The sequence below is a fragment of the Glycine max genome, chromosome 2 (genome assembly GCF_000004515.6).
Source record: "Glycine max cultivar Williams 82 chromosome 2, Glycine_max_v4.0, whole genome shotgun sequence".
NCBI classification, from domain to species: Eukaryota; Viridiplantae; Streptophyta; class Magnoliopsida; order Fabales; family Fabaceae; genus Glycine; species Glycine max.
In genome coordinates this window covers 12904966-12925080 of record NC_016089.4, presented here as the reverse complement: position 1 = coordinate 12925080, position 20115 = coordinate 12904966, and the positions used below count along the sequence as shown (strand labels likewise).

General features: G+C 28.6%; 1 protein-coding gene across 3 annotated transcripts; it reads right to left on the bottom strand.

Annotated features, from left to right (window-relative positions):
* Nucleotides 1-862: 862 nt before the first annotated feature.
* On the bottom strand, nt 863-4721 carry LOC100793349 (transcription factor FAMA). 3 transcript variants are annotated; one of them, XM_006574936.3, is made up of 5 exons: nt 4556-4721; nt 3205-3334; nt 2269-3060; nt 1370-1804; nt 863-1073 (listed from the first exon to the last, which is right to left on the bottom strand). In XM_006574936.3, exons 2-5 carry the CDS (start codon nt 3226-3228, stop codon nt 984-986), a joined length of 1341 nt encoding a protein of 446 aa, XP_006574999.1. In that variant the 5' UTR covers nt 3229-3334; nt 4556-4721; the 3' UTR covers nt 863-983. The 3 variants fall into 3 exon arrangements, with proteins under 3 accessions (XP_006574999.1, XP_040868360.1, XP_014622344.1); XM_041012426.1 differs by having other exon boundaries at nt 2269-3334; nt 4556-4712; XM_014766858.3 differs by lacking the exon at nt 4556-4721 and having other exon boundaries at nt 2269-3080; nt 3205-3320.
* Nucleotides 4722-20115: the final 15394 nt, after the last annotated feature.

Sequence of the window (20115 nt, the reverse complement as noted above, 5' to 3'; positions counted from 1 at the left end):
ATGTTCACAAGTTTTTCTTAATATAGATTTGTCTTGTATACATTTTCTGTTGTCTGATTTTATAATAGGATGGTTTTTAACTTTTTTTTTTCAAAAACTAATTAGAAATCAACGTTAGTTACAATGGATGTGTATATTATTATTAAATGATGTGATAATATATATATATATATATATATATATATATATATATATATATTAGTTATTATTATATTTATTCTTAATAAATTAAGGCTCTTCTTAACTTTTCTAATATTTAATATCTCTTAATGTATGTAGAGGTGTGGGACAATGATGCTTGTGCAACTTGAGTTATCAATGTTATTAAATAAATTAAAATTTTCATTTTCTTAAATTTAACTTACGATAGACCGACTCTCTTTAGGTCGGCATGCATGAGACCACACATATATATTTCATTTAAACATTTATTGTGGTATATACACGGTAGGAAAAGAAAATAGACAAATAATAATTATTGCCCAAGAAAAAAAACCACACATCTATATATGTGCTTGCCTAAATTTTATTACTCTACCTACGTATCATCTTCTAGCTCCTCCTTAAAAATTAAGAGTAATGATCATCTCGTATCTTTTGAAGAAGTTTAAAATAAGTGTGAAAAAGAGAGAAAAAGAAAAGAAAAAACAAAGAATGAGATAAAAAAAGAGCAAATAATAGTCAAAGAAAGATGCAAGAAATCAAAAGTTGAAAAATGAAGTTATCTTTAACGTATCCATAGTTTCTCTTTGATACAATGTGACACTTTTAGGAGAGAGAAATATATGATAGAAAGACTAGCCATATCATCTTGTTCAGTCACCCCTTCCGACAATGACAATAGTAAATCCAAACGACGGTGTAAAATCAATATCGGTATCTCATAAAGACAACTATAGGAATCACAAGTAGTTCTTGTACGAATACAGCACCTACACTACCACACAACATATATAATAGCTACATATATACTATTATTATTATCACATGCTAGTGTTTGCATGAATAAAATTGAATATCTGCTGGACGGAGCTGGCTATATCTTCTGCGGTGAACCTTGAATCACTAGCCACCTACACAAGCATTAGATAAATCAAGTTAACACAAAGATCTCAAAGGAAATCATAGATGTTAATTTATGATTTATATGCTTTAGGGCTTAAATAACTTGCCTCTAGTGTATAATAGAGAGCAAGCTAGGTTGTGTTAAACACTTTTTATAAGGTAATATTTATCAAAACTCCAAAGTCCAAACATAGATCACATTTAGGTTTGAATCAAGTTCAGTAGAGGGATAGGACTATTGTTATTATTATTATCATGCTTAAAGGTTTATGGGGGTAATTTGTGGGGAACCATATATATATACCTTGACATTGAATGAATAAAGAACTGTTTGTTCAATGGTGGTGATGTTGGTGTGAAGGATGATAAGTTGTAGATCTTCAAGTGCAGCAATGGTCTTGATCAACTGTCCTGGCCTCCTCCTTGATAGGATTTTGATCATGGCATCAAATCCTAGAAGCTTCACTTCAACATCGGCCAAACAAGACTTGCACTCTGCGGTTTCTTCGCGGAGGCCAGTCTCCATCTCCACAAGCTTCATCTGCTCGTTTGGAATAGGCAAAGTTGGAAAGAATGGAGGCTGTTGTTGTTGTTGTGCCACAAGAGAGGGATCCCCAACTTGTCTTGCTTGAGCTTCTCCAAGTAGCCTCCTCCTCTTTTGTGACTCCAAACATTGAAGAAGTTGCTCCAATTCCCTCACAAACTCTATAGCCCCTCCAATTATAGAAGCTTGATCACCCTATACATAAACAAAAAATGAAGGAAGGAAAAAATAGGACAACATATGCAAGATTTGCTATGGTATTCAGAGAAATCAAAGAGTTTTGGTATAATTGGTTTTTTGAGTCAATATATAGTTGAATGAGTTTCTTTTTGTTCATAAAAATTAAAGACATATACAGGAGGACTTTAACAACAATTTATGCACTTTGCTTAATTAATTGAGTTAGACTTTCTCAATATAATTGAATGAGTTTAAATATATGAAAGAAGAAAGATAGAGAATGATATTTTGAAATCTAAGAGTTTTGGTGTAACTAGTTTTTGAGTCAATAGTTGAATGAGTTTAGACATTTAAAAGAAAGAAGAAAATTAGAGAAAGAGAATTTCTCAATAATATTATCAAAACCCTTAAATTTTCGAGCGTGCCATAGAAACCGAATTAATTAAAGGAAACAAAGATTTGAATGCATAGATGCATACCCTTTGGACGTATGAACCAGGCATGAGGGATCTAAGGACACGAAGATGCTCATTCATTTGCTTCCTACGGTTCCTTTCAACCGCTATATGAGTCATGCGCTGGCTCTCAACCTCCTCACTCGTCTTAACAGTTCTTGGTCTCTTCTTCTTGCCGTTCTTGTTCTCCTGCACTGCACAATTCTTCTGCTGAGGCTCTTCGTGTCCAAGAAACCGAATCTGCACCGAGTTGTTGTTGTCGTCGGAAACACGAGTTGTCTCTTCATCTTCTCTCATCATCATTCCCTGATCTTTGCCTTCCACACTCACCAAATTGAACCTCTCATCAAGATGATGATGATTTTCTGCTTCATCACCATCAGGGTCATCATTATTCACCATCATGTTCTGCTGATGATCCTCCTCCATCTTGTCGTTCAACACGGGAAACTTAAGAAAATAAACCGGGTCTATTGCAGATTCTTCACAGCTTTTTGCTTGGTTCAAAGCCAACTTCGGTCCAAAATCTGCAAACTGCATCACATCTGCAAAACTGAGTTTGTCATAGGATGTTGTGGCAGCACTGGTAGCAGTACCATAAAAACCATGTGGGGGTAGTGTTGTTGTTGTTTGAGGCATGTAATCCACCATTGATCCAATATTGTTGTTTTCATCACCAGAACCTTGTTGGAACTTCATCATCAGGTGTTGTTGGTGTTGATTTGGTGCGTACAAATGATGATGTTGTTGTTGGTCTAGAGAGTAGTCTAGTGTGTTGAAGCTTGGAGGCATAGATAACGGTGGTGGTGGTGGTGTCTGTAGTGAATAATATGATTCTTCAGCAAAATTGGAGCAAAACAACAACATATGGTGATGATGATATGAGAGAGTGAAAAGATCTGACATAAGAAAAAACTTTAATGAAGCCAAAAACATAAAAGAAGATATATGTGTCTGTACCGAATAGTTGTGATCTTTCTCCATTCCTATTAGCTTATAAAGAAGATGGCTTTAATCGAGAGAAACCCTAATTGACCTCACTTCATGTAAAGACAAAACCCCACACCCAAGTTTCTTGAGGACCCTCCACCTGCATCATTTTGGCACATCCACTTATTAAGTATCATACATACATGATATGTTGATTAAAATAACTAATAGTGCATATTTAATTAGGGTATATTTATTTTTTTATTTTTTATTTTCAAAATTTTCTTTCTTTTTTTAATCTGTTTCCTTGTTTTCAAACAATTTGTTTTTGTTTTTTTGGGTTTCTTATACAAATCTGTGTGGACAAGAAACATATATATTGAGAACAATATGATAATCTTGTAAGTTAAAAGTGAAAAGAATAAATAAAAATAGACCCTTAGAAACACTTTTTGTTGTTGAAATAATTGCTTTTTAAAATTTTCTTGGCTAATAAAAAATAAACGACTATTTCTTCAAAATAAATTGAATCAGCAACCATGTAACATGATTAAATATACAAGGAATTAATAAACAAATTAAAAAGACCACAAATTAGAGTTTATTTTATGCATATCAATATTAAAAAATTTCTGTTTTTAAATATTTTTTTGTTTTTTTCTTGTATAAATATTTGAAAACACGAAACAAACAAAGAAAACAAGATGAAAATTTTATAAATTTAAAATAAAAAAATGAAATCAGATCCTTAGAAACAATTTCTTTTGAAATATTTACAATTTTTCAAGGCTAATACAAAAAATAAGGTAACGATTATTTCGTCAAAATAAATTGAACCAAGCAGATGTAATACGAGTAAGTAAAGGAACAAAGAAAAATATTATATAAATCAGAGTTTATTTTATGCATATGAATATTAAAACTAATAAATGAAAACAAGCCCATATAAACAAATTATTTTTTTGAAAAATTACCATTTTTCAAGTCCCCTTGGCTAGCTAATTAAAAAAATAAGGCAACGATCATTTCGTGAAAATAAATTGAACCAAGCAGATGTAACACGAATAAGTTAATGAACAAAGAAAAATATCATATAAATCAGAGTTTATTTTATGTATATCAATATTTAAAATAATAAATGAAAAGAAACCCATATAAATCAGAGTTTATTTTTTAAAATATTTACCATTTTCAAGTTCTCTTGGCTAATAAGAAAAATAAGGTAACGCTTATGTCTTCAAAATAAATTGAATTAAACATGTGATACGAATAAGTATAAGGAACAAAGAAACCAGAAATTATTTCAATTAAGCATATATATATATAATTAAGATTAACAAATGAAACAATTATGAAAGAAATTATGAGCTATATATGGAACCTGCAGGTAGGAGTGAGGGAATCGAAATTGGAAGGAGACAAGGGAGAAATTCAAGTGGGGTCTTGAAGACTTATGTAGAACAGAATCATGAAAGGGGAGTGTGCCCCACGAGTAGACCACCAGAAGAGGACGATATGGAAAAATGGGTACGTTATTGTTTAATTGAAGGGTGCTATATAGTGATGGTTTTTTGTGTCTATATAATAATAATAATAATGAAAATGTGTGGGGGCGCTGAGGAGGTTGGGTTTGACTTGTGTGTGGTCACAGAAAAGGAGAGAGAGAGAGAGAGAGCCAAAGGGTGATTAAATTTCCACCTCACTTGTGATGATCACCACCTTTTATTAATGTGTGTCACAGGCTACCAACGCTCTTGTGGTTACTTTGCCGCCTTGGTTCATGAGGTAACGCTGAACAAGAGTGTACACTTTTTTTAATTTTTAATCTGAACTTTGAACTTTGAATTTTCTATTAGGGTCACATTCAGGATCTATAGCACATGTATTTTTCTCTGTGAACTCTTTATTTGGGAAAAAAGAGAAAGAAAATTCTTAACTTCTTCCGAGAATTTGTTGGTGCATATGACTCACATGGCCACATGAAAATTTTCCCGAAAATAGACAGGCCTCCATGAATTTTTTACGCGAGTAGCTAGGTGTTTGTAAGTTTCGCAGATATATCCTTAAAATTATCACCCCGCGGTAGAAAATTGAGCTTCATGCAAGTTTCAAAACCCTGTGAATTTTGAATAATTAATCTATTGAAACAAAGGCTTATTTGTTTGGTCTCTGAAAGAATATTTGTACAAGTATACCTGTGAGACTAGTTCTCCTTTTGTTGGGATGTTAACCAGCGAAACTCTCCTCGTAATGACAACTTTAAATTAAGGTAGAAAAGAAATAATTGAAATTATACAAATAAAATGCATGGTTGACGCAATTAAACCTATGGTCATGATGTTGTCAGATGGGTGGATCATAACCTATTCGGCCTAGCCCAAGTGAGTTAGGACCAAATTAACTCAAAGAATTGCTTTGTATATCCAGCAAATTTCAAAATTCTGAAAGTATCCCTCGCTTCTAACTTCTTCGTTTTCCTTCTTCACGCAATCTTCATTCTTGTTTGCCTTCTTTCTCATGAGAGGTGGTAGTTCGTTGATGTGTCTGTTTGGTCGAGAGGCTTTAGTTACAACGGTTTGTTGGCAAGTGGTGGTGGTTAGTGTGACTGTTAACGGCAAAGGTAAGATATATTACTTTTCTTCTACAACTTCGATTTAGTTTTATACGAATTTCCAATTCATATAAAACTTATGGAGTGATAATCCGTAATTACGAATTATTCGTAAGTTTTATATAATTTATAGATTATATCTGTACGATTGTTATGGATTATCAATCCGCAAGAATCTTTTTTTAAAAAAATAAAATAAAATTTGTTTTATTGTTTTTTAGTATAATTAGTTTTATTATTAAAAATATTTTTAAATGCATATAGTTTCATAATTTGTACCTTTTAGTTTGTGGTATTTATTTTAAAATAATTTAGACTTTTATTTTATTTATTCGTTTTATTTTAAAATTATTTTTTTAGTCCTTATAATTTTATGAATTATAATTAACTACAAAAATATTAGCAACACATTCGTAAGTAATTTATTGTAATATAATTTATAATAAAAAAGAGTTTATATATATTTATAACTAATTTGTAGGTAATTATTTATGTATATTTTTTTGTAGCAAGGACTAAAAGGCAAGTCCCTAAAAGAGTTGATTTTTTTATAGCTAGTACTCAATGAGTATTTAAACATTTATAATATTTGTGTAAATATTATTAAGTTAACTACTTTATGGAAGTCAAAAAATAATTATATTGTGTCATATATTAGTTTATGCAAGTCTAAATTTTAATATATATGGTTATCAATTTTATTGTATTATATTATTAAATGCAGTAAAAAAAATTAAAAAAATGTGTGATGGTATATGTATGGTGTCGTTAGGGGCCGTTTGTTTGTTATTGAATTTTTTTCAATGTTTTGTTAAGATGGACGAAGATCAGTAAATATATGACAACATAATGTCTAAAGAAGTTGATATGAATGAAAAAAAAATGAAAAGGAACCTAGTGTGAATGAAGAAAATGGAGAGGAACCTAGTGTGTATCAACATGTTGATTGTTCTAATGCCTTTAATACTTCTCAGATATTAATATGATTTTTTTTTGTTAAAGTAAGTAAATGAATGTCCCTTGAAGACTAAACATGTATTATCCCTATTGTAGGTGTTTATTACCTGTGATGATGTTTTGCATTTGGCTCGATCTTTTGCGTATGATATTGGTTTTGTGGTGATGATTATGAGGTCAGACACATATACTAGAATTAGATGAAAGACCTCATTTGTTTTAATTTGTTGTGAAAGGAGTGGGAAACATAGAGTCAGGAAGAAAGATTTAGTACGAACTGGCAATAGAAAATGTGGGTGTAGGTGTCTCTTTAAGCTACGAGCGAAATCAGTAGTGGGAGGTGAAAGATGGATGATGAAGTTAATATGTGGGAGTCACAATCATGCATTGGCTAAGTCATTAGTTAGACATTCATATGTTGGTCGACTGACTAAGGATGAGAAGATTATTGTTGGTGATATGACAAAGTCAATGGTCAAATCAAGAAATATTCTTCTAACATTGAAAGGGCATAATGCCAGCAATTATACAACAATCAAGCAAGTATACAATGCAAGATATCCAAACCATTCTTCCATAAGAGACAGTAATACTGAAATACAACAATTGATGAAGTTTCTTGAACGAGATCACTATATTCATTGGCATAGATTAAAGGATGAAGATGTTGTACATGATATATTTTGGAGTCATCCTGATGCAATGAAATTATCCAATGCTTGTAATTTGGTATTTCTCATAGATAGTACCTATAAAACAAGGTATAGGCTGTCATTACTTGACATTGTTGGTGTGACACCAACAGAAATGACATTTTTAGCTGTTTTTGCCTATTTGGAGAGAGAACATGTAAACAATGTTGTTTGGGCTTTAAAATGGTTTCAAGGTATTTTTGTGAGACATGATGCACTCCCTAGAATCATTGTTATCGACAGAGATTTAGCATTGATGAATGTGGTGAAAACTGTTTTTCCTAAGTCTACCAATTTGTTGTGTTGGTTTCATGTTGATAAGAATATGAAGACAAAATGGAAAATCCTTGTTGCTCAATAGTAAATATAAACTAAAAAAACTAATAATTGAAGTTAAACAAAATTATAAATACCTATAAAAGTGTGATATATCTTGCAAGTTGTCTGGCGGTTTCTCTTTGATGTATCATTCAAATTCTTATACACATGGACCAGTGCAGCCGCTCCCTATGAGTAGCTTTCAGTTTGGCTGAGGTTACTAAATGCGTCCCAGAATACCACATGCACGTGTGTAGCACTCTTGTTAGCAAAGAGTGTGCAACCAACTAGATGTAAAAGATATGCTCGAGCTATTACGGTCCATTGTCCTGTGTCACATTTGCTACGATAAATGTCTCACAGCCTGACTAGGTGAACATATGCCTCATGGCATTGAAATGTCTCATCTCTTGCTTCTTGTGAATTGACTTCAAGCAACTCAACTAATAAGTCCACAGCTTGGTCTACATGAAGAGCATCAAAGGTATAGAAGGGGCATGTAATGGGTAAATGTAGCAACGATGTCACATCATTGAGGGTGATAGTGACCTGTCTTATCGAAAGATGGAAACTACTAGTTTCCTTGTGTCTCCTTTCCACAAAAGCAGATATAAGTCCCATGTCACTAGTGTCCAAGAAACATGCAATCAGAGGACTTAATCTTGTGGCAATCACTATGTCTTCAATCTCTATAGCAGACATTCCAAATTTATGTATCTTCCTTTCATGAGAGGACAACTTCAACTCAGGACGTTCCTGTAAAAAAATATTAATCACTTCAAGTTAAATGAAAAATAGTTATGAAAATATTATATAATTCAAGAAATAAGTACCTCTCTTGTCCAAATTGTGGCTGACACATGATGAACATATTCTGTCAAAACTTATGTATCATGGGCTCCACCTAGAAAACCCTAGGCATCAACACGTGCATCATCAATAACTACCTCCTAAGGCTGCTCATGAACCTCGTTAGTTGCATGATCCATATGCTCAACATCCTCATCAACAAGTGCAGTTGCCCGTTGTCTATGTGTAGATGTTGTCGGCCTTCGGCGCTAAGGGACTTCATTTGCATCACCACTAACTTGTGTTCCTAAGACTCTTCCTATAACTCTTCCTAAAGCCCAACGCAATCATCTAGTTCTAATCATAATTTACACATTTAAAAAATAATAACAATTAATGTCATCATTCAAATAATACTTAAATCAATTACTATTTAATAATTCATAAATAAATATTTTATTACTTAAATAAATTTTTTAATACTTTTATATATTCATAAATCAATATAGAAATTATTTTTTAAAATTTATAGACTTCACATCACTAATTCTAGTAAACTTAAATTAATGACCAAAATCTAAGTACAATTTTGTTTTTTATTTGTAATAAATGACTATTTCATTTTTTTTACAAATTAGTATTTAAATATTTTAAATATTTATAAAAAATCAAGAAATTATAATTTTATACTTCCAAACACTATTTATATATATATATATATATATATATATATATATATTTGGAATTTATGATATTTAACAAATTTATAAAAAAAACTATTTTAATTAGCAAATATAATTAAATTACTTATATTTTAAAAATAAATAAATAAATAACAATAATATTTATACATTCATTTTTAAATAAAAAAAATCTTAAATTATTTACTTATTGAATAAATTATTTGTTAAAAACCAACTTAAAAAACAAATATAATTAAATACATAAAAACATGAAAAATATACAACAATATTTATTTATTAAGAAAATATTTTAACAACAAAAATATTAATTTATTTTTAATTAATAATAATTTATTCGATTATTGTTTTATTAGTATTAAATTAAAAATAATAATTATACGGATTGAAAATTTGTATAATTCATATGGATTGACAATCCATATGGATTATACAGATTAACAATCTTTATGCAATATACAGATTTCTAATCCTTATAATGCAGCAGTCACACAAAACATAATTAAATTGAAAAAAAAATAACAGCGAAGGGACTCACAACGGTGGCGGGGAGCAGTGACAACGATCGGAGGCACCAACGGTGGGGTGTTGATAGCGCGAGAAGAGAAAGTGAAAAGAAGAAGAAAAGGGTGCACCGATAGCATGGTAGGGTGAGGGAGAGGATAAGAGGAAGCTTTTAAATTTTTAAGTGAAGGGTATTTTTGTCACTTCACTTAAATTGTTAAGTGCACAAACAATTTTGTTGGGTGCACGAAGCAATTGCCTCATTAACCCATAGGACACAAAATGACCCACATATTTAGGGTTAGGGCTAGCCCATTGGCCAACCAATTTATAAAAATTAATTAAAATTTAAAAAGTTTAAGACAATTTTTTCTTATAATATAGGATTGGCCGATGGGCCTTATACTTAAATAATTCGACCTATGTTTTCAATACTCTAGTCATAATTGAGTTCAAGATACTCTAGTTGAGGTCGAGTTATAGATACTGCAACTAACATTGAGATGAAAATTCTTTAATCAAGGTCAAGTTTAAGATATTCTGGTCGAGACCAAGGTGAAGATATTCTCGATCCCTGGCTAAGGTCGGCTGAAAGATACCTTGGCCAAGTCTGAAAAAAAAATGCCTTGACAAGGATTGATAGAAACAAGCCCTAGTCGAGGCCAATTGGAATATGCCTAGCCGAAAATTTCCCTGATTGAGGCCAATAGAATTAAAGAAGCCTTGGTCAAAGCTAGTCGATAAAAGCTATAGCTAAGTTTGGCCAAAAAGTGTCTTAGTTTAGGTTAGCCAAAAAATGTCTTGATCGAGACTAGCGAAAAGAGGTCCACTTTTAAAAACTACAATATTGTTACTACAATTTGAAAATTATATGTTCCAAAGTTGTAACTTAAAATATTCCTAAATAAGCTATTAGCCCAACTGCTATCACAAAATTTTGATAATATGTAATAAGTTATCAAAGAGTCATTCGAAATACCATCAAGCTCACACATAACTAGTCTTCCTTTTTTGGTCCATCACCAAATTTTCCTCTATTATCCACTTTGTTGCTTGTAATCTTTTCCGATTGCAGCTTGAGTTATGACCTTTTGGAACATCCAATGACGTTTTGCGTGGGAAATATTTGGCCTCCAAAAACTCTAACATCCAAAGTAACTAGATTTAATTGAGATCAGTCCCCACCATTTTTCCTGGCTAGTAGGGCAAAGTTAACAGCTTTGACAAATCTAAATCTAGCTATTTCCTTTTATTGGCTATGCCAACTTTACCCATGACAACCGATGGATCTTTTTAGCTAAAAGACAAATATTGGACAGTGTGCTAGTTCTTAACGAAATCATGGATTATGCTAAGTGATGCAAGGAAGACCTTCTCATCTTCAAAGTCGATTTCCAAAATGCCTACAACTCTATTAATTGGAGTTTTCTGGACTACATGTTGAATACATTAGGCTTTTGTCAAAAATGGAGATGGTGGATAAGAAGTTGCATTTGTTCAGCGCATGCTTTTATGTTAATATACGGTAGCCACATTGCTGAATTCCAATTGAAAAAAGGACTAAGGTAAGAGGACCCTCTTGCCCCATTGTTGTTTTTGTAGTAGTAGAAAGATTATGTGAGCTAATGAAAAAGGCAATAGAGATTGGAAAGTTTTCAAGTTTTAGTATTGCACATGGAGTGGAAACTTCTATTCTTCAACATGTAGATGATACTATATTTGTTGGAAAGGCGTGTACCCAAAATTTGTGGACAGTAAAAGCAATTTTTGAGGTGCTTAGAGTTAGCATCATAGCTTAAGGTAAATTTTCTTAAAAGCAATCTAATCGGGATCAAAATTGAGGAATCCTTTATGGTGGCAACCTCTAATTTTATTTGCAATATAGGAGAAGCTCCGTTCAGATTTCTAGTATTGCAAATTGGTGCAATTCCTAGTAGAATGGAAACTTGGCATCATACTATTGATTCAGTGAACAAGAAATTGACATCTTGAAAATGTAAGCATTTATGCTTTGCAGGGAGAGTCATTCTCATGAATTTTTTGTTGTCTTCTCTACCTCTAAAGAAAATATGTGATTATCTATGGCTTATGATTTTAAGATTATGAGCACTTTTTTCCACAAAAGTGAAGAACATCTTATGACTTATAAAAGTCAAAGCTCAAGGTCACATATTTTTTATTTTATTAGAAGTGCTGACAAAAGGGTTTATAAGGATTATAAGATGATACTGACATAGAGTCTAAACACAAACATAAGGAATCGATTCTTGATGTTCAATTCAAAAGACATATATAGAAAACAAACAACTCTCAAACCCAAGGATCAAATGGTGGCATATTTGAAGGGAGATAAACTTTTAACTTTTAACTCTCAATGCCAATCTTATTTGGGAAGGCATGGCTACAAGAGTATCATGGTCATGCCTCCAGATGATTAAATGCAAGAGAGATTATCATTTATCAAAATTCATATACATATTAGTTACGTTTTAAATTATTCACGATCAGTCATCAAGTCAATACAACAATCTTTACTTTGCAAATACTTTATCACATTTTATGAAACAGATCGAGAATTTGTCTTCATCAATTTTAGTAGTGACCCTTTCAATCAAGAATTTGTCTTCATCAATTTTAGTAGTGACCCTTTCAATCAGACTCTATAAGATGATCCATTTGGTCTTAGTCTCTTCGTGTTTACACACTCAAGACTATAGGACTGTGTACTCCTCTGATTTTCTCAGCCGAATTATATCAGATGACCCACTCAATCTTAGTTTCTTCATTTATGCACTTGAGACTACGAGGTTGTGTACTATTTTGTTCTTATTGGATCTACCTGCCATGGTCCATTGCCTCGGTCGGATGTCAAACGACCAACCTAAATACGACATTACTATACAAGTCATACTAGACCAAGTGAGCAAAGGAGATTACACTTTCACACTAGAATGCTTCTAGCTAGATTAGGTCTCCTCTCTCTAAGACACGATCTAACTAAAGGAACATATATATAATGAGGAGGGATCCACTTACTTTTAAAATAATTCTTTTAGATAGTCAAATTGTCTTATACAATATTGACCACTCAATATATATCGTCCTTTTCTATCTTGTATATGTCCTCTTTATTCCCACAAATATCATTAAGCACTTTTTGATTGACATAATTAATACAGTTTGTTCCACTTTTTTTTTTTTTTTTTTACATTTTAGATTTAGGAAAAAGGAACAACACTCATTGTAGCTTAAGAAATAGAAAATTTATAGGATTAGAAAAATGTTTATAAAGATTTATACTTATCTCACTTTAAAAGAAACAATTGTGAGTTAAAATATGCAACTTATCAAATGTGAAATCATGTATTGTTCCACTCAACCAATTCCTTACGGTTCAATACAGTTTGTTCCGGAAAGAATAAGTCAGTTTTATCGGCATAATCGAAAAAAAAATCATATTTATCTGATTTATTGTTTTAAGTTAGTTTCTTAAAAAGAAAAATTCTACATTTTAAGAGTGTTTTAGCAAATTAATATTTCTCAGTTGAATAAATATGTTATGTGCTAAATATTTACATTGTAATTCAATCATAAATTATATATAATGAATTTGTTAATTTTTTTTATTTCCTAAATCTCTATAATTTAATAGCTGGGATGAAAGCAACAATGCGTGTAACAACCTAATACTACACTACAACATTGACAGATCGAGTAGGAATTTAACAAATGAAAATTAAGACAAAATTCCCTAGCAATTATGAAATATGAAATCAACATAATTTATTGTTGAATGTTATTAATTTTTTGAGTGAAAAATGAAGACAAAATTCCCTACTAGACATCATGCATTCCCGACAAATGTTAGCCTAATTGACTTTATCTTAGGAATACAGTGTTTCATTCAGGAAGGAGATTATTATGGTTCTAACTAATTTTCACATAATATGTATGACTAGTTAAATATTATTTTTTTATAAATAAAAAAATGATTATATATCACATAAAAATCAATATCATAAACATAGTGATTTCAAACTATGTAATAATTTTTTTCTTATAAAGTCATGAGTCATCGTTCTACGTGACCGTAAGGCGTACGTGCGAGAATGAACGTTTGTCTAACTGAGCACGACTCTAGAAATTAAACTTAAGCAATATTAAAATTCGCTCAAGCAAAAGATTGTTCAATAAATACTAACCAAGAGTTTTTTAGTATGTATCTCTGTCTACAATTTTTGTCGATAAAAAAAATAACTTAATATTATTTTTAGTCCATTAAATTTCATATTTATTTTATTTTGGTACATTAAGTATAAAATATTTAATTTTAATTTTTTATGTTTTCAAATGTTTTAATTTGATATATATTTTTTTTTCATTTTCCGTCGTCTATTTCTATCTTAGTGTCAGCTAATATAATAATTTTCATATATCATTTCCCTATAAATTTTAGGAAGGCATAGTCTCTCGCGTGCAGGGGCAGCAGCAACACACGGCACTGTAGTCGATCGCGGCAGCGCCTACGATGGTCATGCGCCGGCTGAGGACAAACCATGACTTGGTGAGCCATTGATTGAAAAAATAAACAAATTGAATTAAATTAAAAAAAAATTATATTTTATATAAAATTAGAAAAATAATATAATAATTATAAAAGTTAAATTGATATAATTTGATTCATCCTCTGATATGATTAGTTGTCCATATTATTAACTACTAAAATTTGTTAGAAACTAAAAAAAATGTAAGTCTCATTATTTATTTAATATTTTTTTATACAAGATCTTATTAAATGACAATTACTTATCAATTTATATTTTTTAAGTGTTAATTATGTTTCTAGTTCTTGAACATTTTTAAATTTTTACTTTTAATCTCTAAATAAAATTTTGTTTGATTTCAATTTTTGAACTTGTGTTCCGTTAATACTTGTAGTTTCTGCATATTACCATTAAAGGATGATCTTATGTTTATTTTAATATTATCTTATTACATTTAGCAGTGGCTCGTTTTGTAGCAGCTAGTAACCGCTATGAACTAAAATGTTAAAATTTTAACAATTTAATAGTGATATTTAGTGGTAGAGACTTGTGGTCTTTTATTAGATGATCTGCCATGAATGATATATGTGATTTGTATCATAAAAAAAAATTAATGTAATGTAATTTATGATCTTATTCACTAAGTTAAAATTATTTTATAATAAAATATATTTAACAAATTAATTTCAATATACTTATTATATATTAATGTAAAAATGATTTCTAAATAAAAATGTTTTTATACGAGTCCAAAGCAAAAATAAACATTTTGTAAAAAAAAGAATAAAAAAAATATTATTGAGTTTTTGTTATACAATTGTATTAATTACTAGTAAAAATAAACATTGTTGAATTTTTGAAACACAATTGTCTTAACTACTCGGAGTAAGAAAGTTGTAGTTTATAATAGTTGTGGTCTTTACAATGACTAAGTAGTTTAAGAGAGATCTTTTTAATCATTATAGATTTTATTTTAATTTTTTTTTAATCTTTATTTGAAATTGATTTTTTTAGTTTATATTATTTATATTTTAATTATTTTTATAACAAAAATATATAAAAATAATTATTTACAAATTAGTTATAAATTATCAATTTTTTATTATAAATTATCTTATGATAAATTAGTTACGAATTATTTGTTAATATTTTTTTAATTAATTATAATTAATAATATTACTCATATTTTATATTAAGAACTAAAAGAAAATTAAAATATAAAGTATAGAGATTAAAAAGACCACTTTCAAATTATATGGACTAACATGAAATTAAATTATAATGACTAAAAAAATCATATTAAAACTATAGAAACTAAAAGAGAATTAAAATATAAATTATAGAGATTAAAAAACTAATTTAAAATTATAAAGACTAAAAAATACAAATGATAAACTATAGAGATCAAATAAGTAATTAAATATTTTTATTTTTAATTATTTTTACTTAATTTAATTAAACAATAATCATATTTATGTTTTATTAAAGTCATTTTAAATGTGCATGTCATATAAGAGAGAGTGAACCATAACAGTTAACATTTGAAATTAACAAAAGGATCAAAATAAAAATTTTGTGAAAATAAATTACTAAAATTACAATTTAATTATAAGAAAAACTATAATTATATTTTTGTTAACCTAGAGTTTATATAGAAAAAGAATCTAAGAAGTAAGTGAGAGAAAATGATAAGTAAAGACTTGATAAAAGACTAAAATATCCCTATAATTGATAGGTGTTAATAATTAAGAAAAACTATAATTATATTTTTGTTAGCCTAAAGAGTTTATATAAATAAAGGGAAAGAAAAAAAAGAGAAAAATGGAAATAGAAAAAAGTAAAAAAGAAAAAAAGAAAAAAAATCTGGAAATTAAGAGAGATAAAAGGATGAGTGAAGACTTGGTAAAAAAATTAAAATATCCCTACAATTAATGGGTGTCAATAATTAAGAAAACTAAAATTGTATTTTCTAGCCTAAAGAGTGTATATATAAAATCTCAAAAGTAAGAGAGAGAGAGAGAGAGAGAGAGAGAGAGAGAAATAAAAAAGAAGAAAGGCAAAAGAAAAATAATCTAAAGAGAAAGAGAGATAGAATGATGAGTGAAGACTTGATAATAGAATTAAAATATTCCTACAATTGATATGTATCAATAATTAAGATTATAGTTTTATTTTCGCTAGTATAAAGAATTTATATATAAAATTTGAAAAGTAAGTGAGAGAAGAAGAAGAAGAAAGATAAAAGAGAAAAAAGATCTAAAATGTAAGAGAAAGAAAAGGACGAGTAAAGACTTGATAAAAGACTAAAATATCCTTATAATTGATAGGTATCAATAATTAATAAAGACTACAATTTTATTTTTGAACATGAAAGACTAAAATTAATAGGTGTAAAAAAAGAAGTAAAAAGAGAGAGAGAGAGAGAGAGAGAGAGAGAAAATAATGAGTGAAGACTTGATAAAAGACTAAAGTATCTATCAATGTCAATAATTAAGAAAATTATAATTATATTTTTGCTAACCTAAAGATTTTATGTATGAAATCTAAAAAGAAAGTGAGAGAAAAAGATTAAGAGAGAAAAAATATATCTCAATAGTAAGAGAGAGAAAATGACGAGTGAAGACTTGATAAAAGACCAAAATATTCATACAATTGATAGGTGTCAATAATTAAGAAAGATTAAAATTATATTTTTGCTAGCATAAATAATTTATATATAGAATCATAAAAGTAAAAGAGAGAAAAAGGTTAAGAGAGAGAAAAGAAGAATAAAAAAAAGATAATTTTTTTTTTGAAAAGTAGAAGAGAAAATGATGAGGGAAGACTTACTAAAAAAACTAAAATATCCCTACAATTGATATGTGTCAATAATCAAGAAAGACTAATTTTATTTTTAGTAGCCTAAAGAGTTTATATAAAGGAAAAGAAAAAAAATAAAGAGAAAAATGTAAAAAAGAAGAAACATAAAAGAAGCAAAAATTTGAAAAGTAAGAGTGAGAAAAAAGTAAAAAAAGTAAGAAGAAGATATTAAGAAAGACTATAATTGTATTTTTGTTACCAGAATTATACATTGAATCTCATAAGTAAGAGAGAGAAAAGGAAAGAGAAAGATAAAATAAAAAAATCTAAAAAGTAGGAGAGAAAACAAAAGAAAAAAAAATTGAAAGTAAGAGAAAAAAAATAACGAGTAAAGACTTCATAAAATATTACAATATCCTTATAATTAATAGATATAAGAGAAACTATAATTATATTTTTGTTGGTCTAAAAAGTAGATATATAGATAGTAGAAGGTAGTTTATATGATTTTTCTCTGACTCAAACTAAAATCTAATTCATCACAAACCAAAATACTCCATCTCATATTATATGTTTATTTATGTGTTTTAGTTTATCTCAAAATATGTGTGATCTTAAAAAAAAGTATTAATTATTTTTTGAGTAATACTCTCATCTATTAGTATTTCACTTGGATACTTAAATGAATTCACATTTACATACGTCTTTTAATAAGAATAATTTTATTAAAAAAAATTATTTTATTGTAGTAAATTGTATAATTAATATTTTTCTTAATAGTTTACATTATCTTACAATAAAGATTAACTTGAGAGTTTAATGAATATATTGTAAATATAAAAAAAAATACCTTGACAATTAGTTAGAAATCATTGTTGAAATAATTTTTATGATAATTGTCTTAAAAGTTAATAAATTTATCATGTATAATAAATTATAATTAGATGATAACATAAAACTATTTTATATGTTAATGCATAAATTATTTATTGATAAAGTGGGACGACTAGAATAATTTTTTTATGCTACTATATGCATATTTTATAAATATTTTTACTGTTAAGTAAAATGTGAAATTAATTAACAAAATAATTTGAAACAATTCTTAATAATGAGATTCTCATAAAAAAAATACTACTATTTTATTATAAAAAATACAAAACAAAATATTCATAAAATATCTTACCTACCATAAATATGTATCTTAGTCCCCTTCGTTATACCCGCCACTAATTATAAATATTCCCATTTAGTTCCAACTTTTTTCAAGTAAAAAAATCACATCCTAAGCCTATACCTTTTTCTATACTCAACACCTAAACCTTCAACATGCTCACCAAGTACCTTACTCTAATTTACACTCATCTCAAATGGGTATTAGATTTTCTTCGATAGAAGGATAGTGAAAAAAAAAAAAAAAACTTGTGCATCCCATGAACTGAACCAGTCGCAGAGTTTAATTTATTTAACTTTTTTGGCTGTGCAATTGAAAAATTGTGAAATGTAGTTGAAAAATTAAGGAAACAACCTTCTATTATTCTTTTTTAATTTTCACCTGATATTTTTCTTTAATGTATTTAAAATGAATCTAGCTTCCTTTCTTTTCATTTTATAACAATATTAAATAATCAAATTAGTACTTTTTCTATTTTATGTCATAATTCCATTCAATTTCTCATTTAATCATTCAAAATCAGAAAGTAATGGCTGTCGACTGATTTAGCCTCGCTACTTATGTGAGGAAATAAATCTTTATTTGTGTTAAAAAGCATTACCTTTCCTGACACATTTTTTATAATTAGTTGAAATCTATAAAAATGTATCTAAAAAGTTTAAATCTAACGAAACTAATAAAATTGTATAGTTCTTCTCGCTCTATATTTAATGATATCGCCTTTTATAATAATATTAGAGAGTATATTACAATACTTCTCGTAATCCAAAATGCAACCGTGCATGACTCCTATTATAGACACAAGTTGGATGATAAACATATGGAATAGAAAAGTGTCAAGCCTTAAATTTACTAAGATGATACTTTTAATACTTATTTATTAAACGTATATTTTATTTTGTTAATGTAACAGTTAAATTTAAATTATTATAAATAAATCTAGTTTATATAATTAAAAATATTTTTTTTATTACTTCCACGTTTTGTTTCACATCATATTAGTAATTATAATTTAATTCTATATCTAAGAATATCTAAATCAACAAGTGTATTTAGAAACATAATACCTTATACAAAGCTTTTGGAAGGATTTAATTTTTGTACATATATAATTGCAAAGAATACCTCCAATATTTATCAAGATTAATCATTTTTGAGAGATTTAAAGACATAAAGAGGTGGAATATCCCCCTTCTACTAAGTTAGGATTTAAACCTTCAACTGCTTAACACCCGAGTCCATCACTATTAAACCAACCACTTGTTGGATTTTTTTGGAAGGACTTGTAATGTACAACATTCATTTCATATTATTCTTCTAGCTTAATGAATTGTGAAATAATTAATCTAAATTTTATAATCAAATATTTGTAAAATTTCATGCTCAATAAATAATTTGATGAATTCATCATCAAATATAACTTTTAATATAATCTAAAAAGTATTTTAGATTTTATTTTAATCATAACAAGTAAATATTATCTAATTATCATATTTTGAAACACGGATTGTTAGTTGATTCAGTAAAGATATCAATAGATGTGCTGCTTTCATATGGCCCAAGGGATATATAGGAGGGGGCAATGAAAGATAACTAAAATTTTAAAACTTAAAATAAAAAATAAAAAATAAAACTATTCGGAATAAACTCAAGATTGCAAAAGTTTTCCAAATAGTAATGATATGTTTTTTTTTTTTTTTTTTTACATTAGAACCCTTCAAACAACCGTTGAGTTCAATTCAGCTAGAGACACTTCTCCATTGGCATGCTTTGAAAGTCGTGAAACCAGTATACCAAACACATACTGATAAGTAGAAACCAATTCAATTGACATTCTAATGAACCATTATGC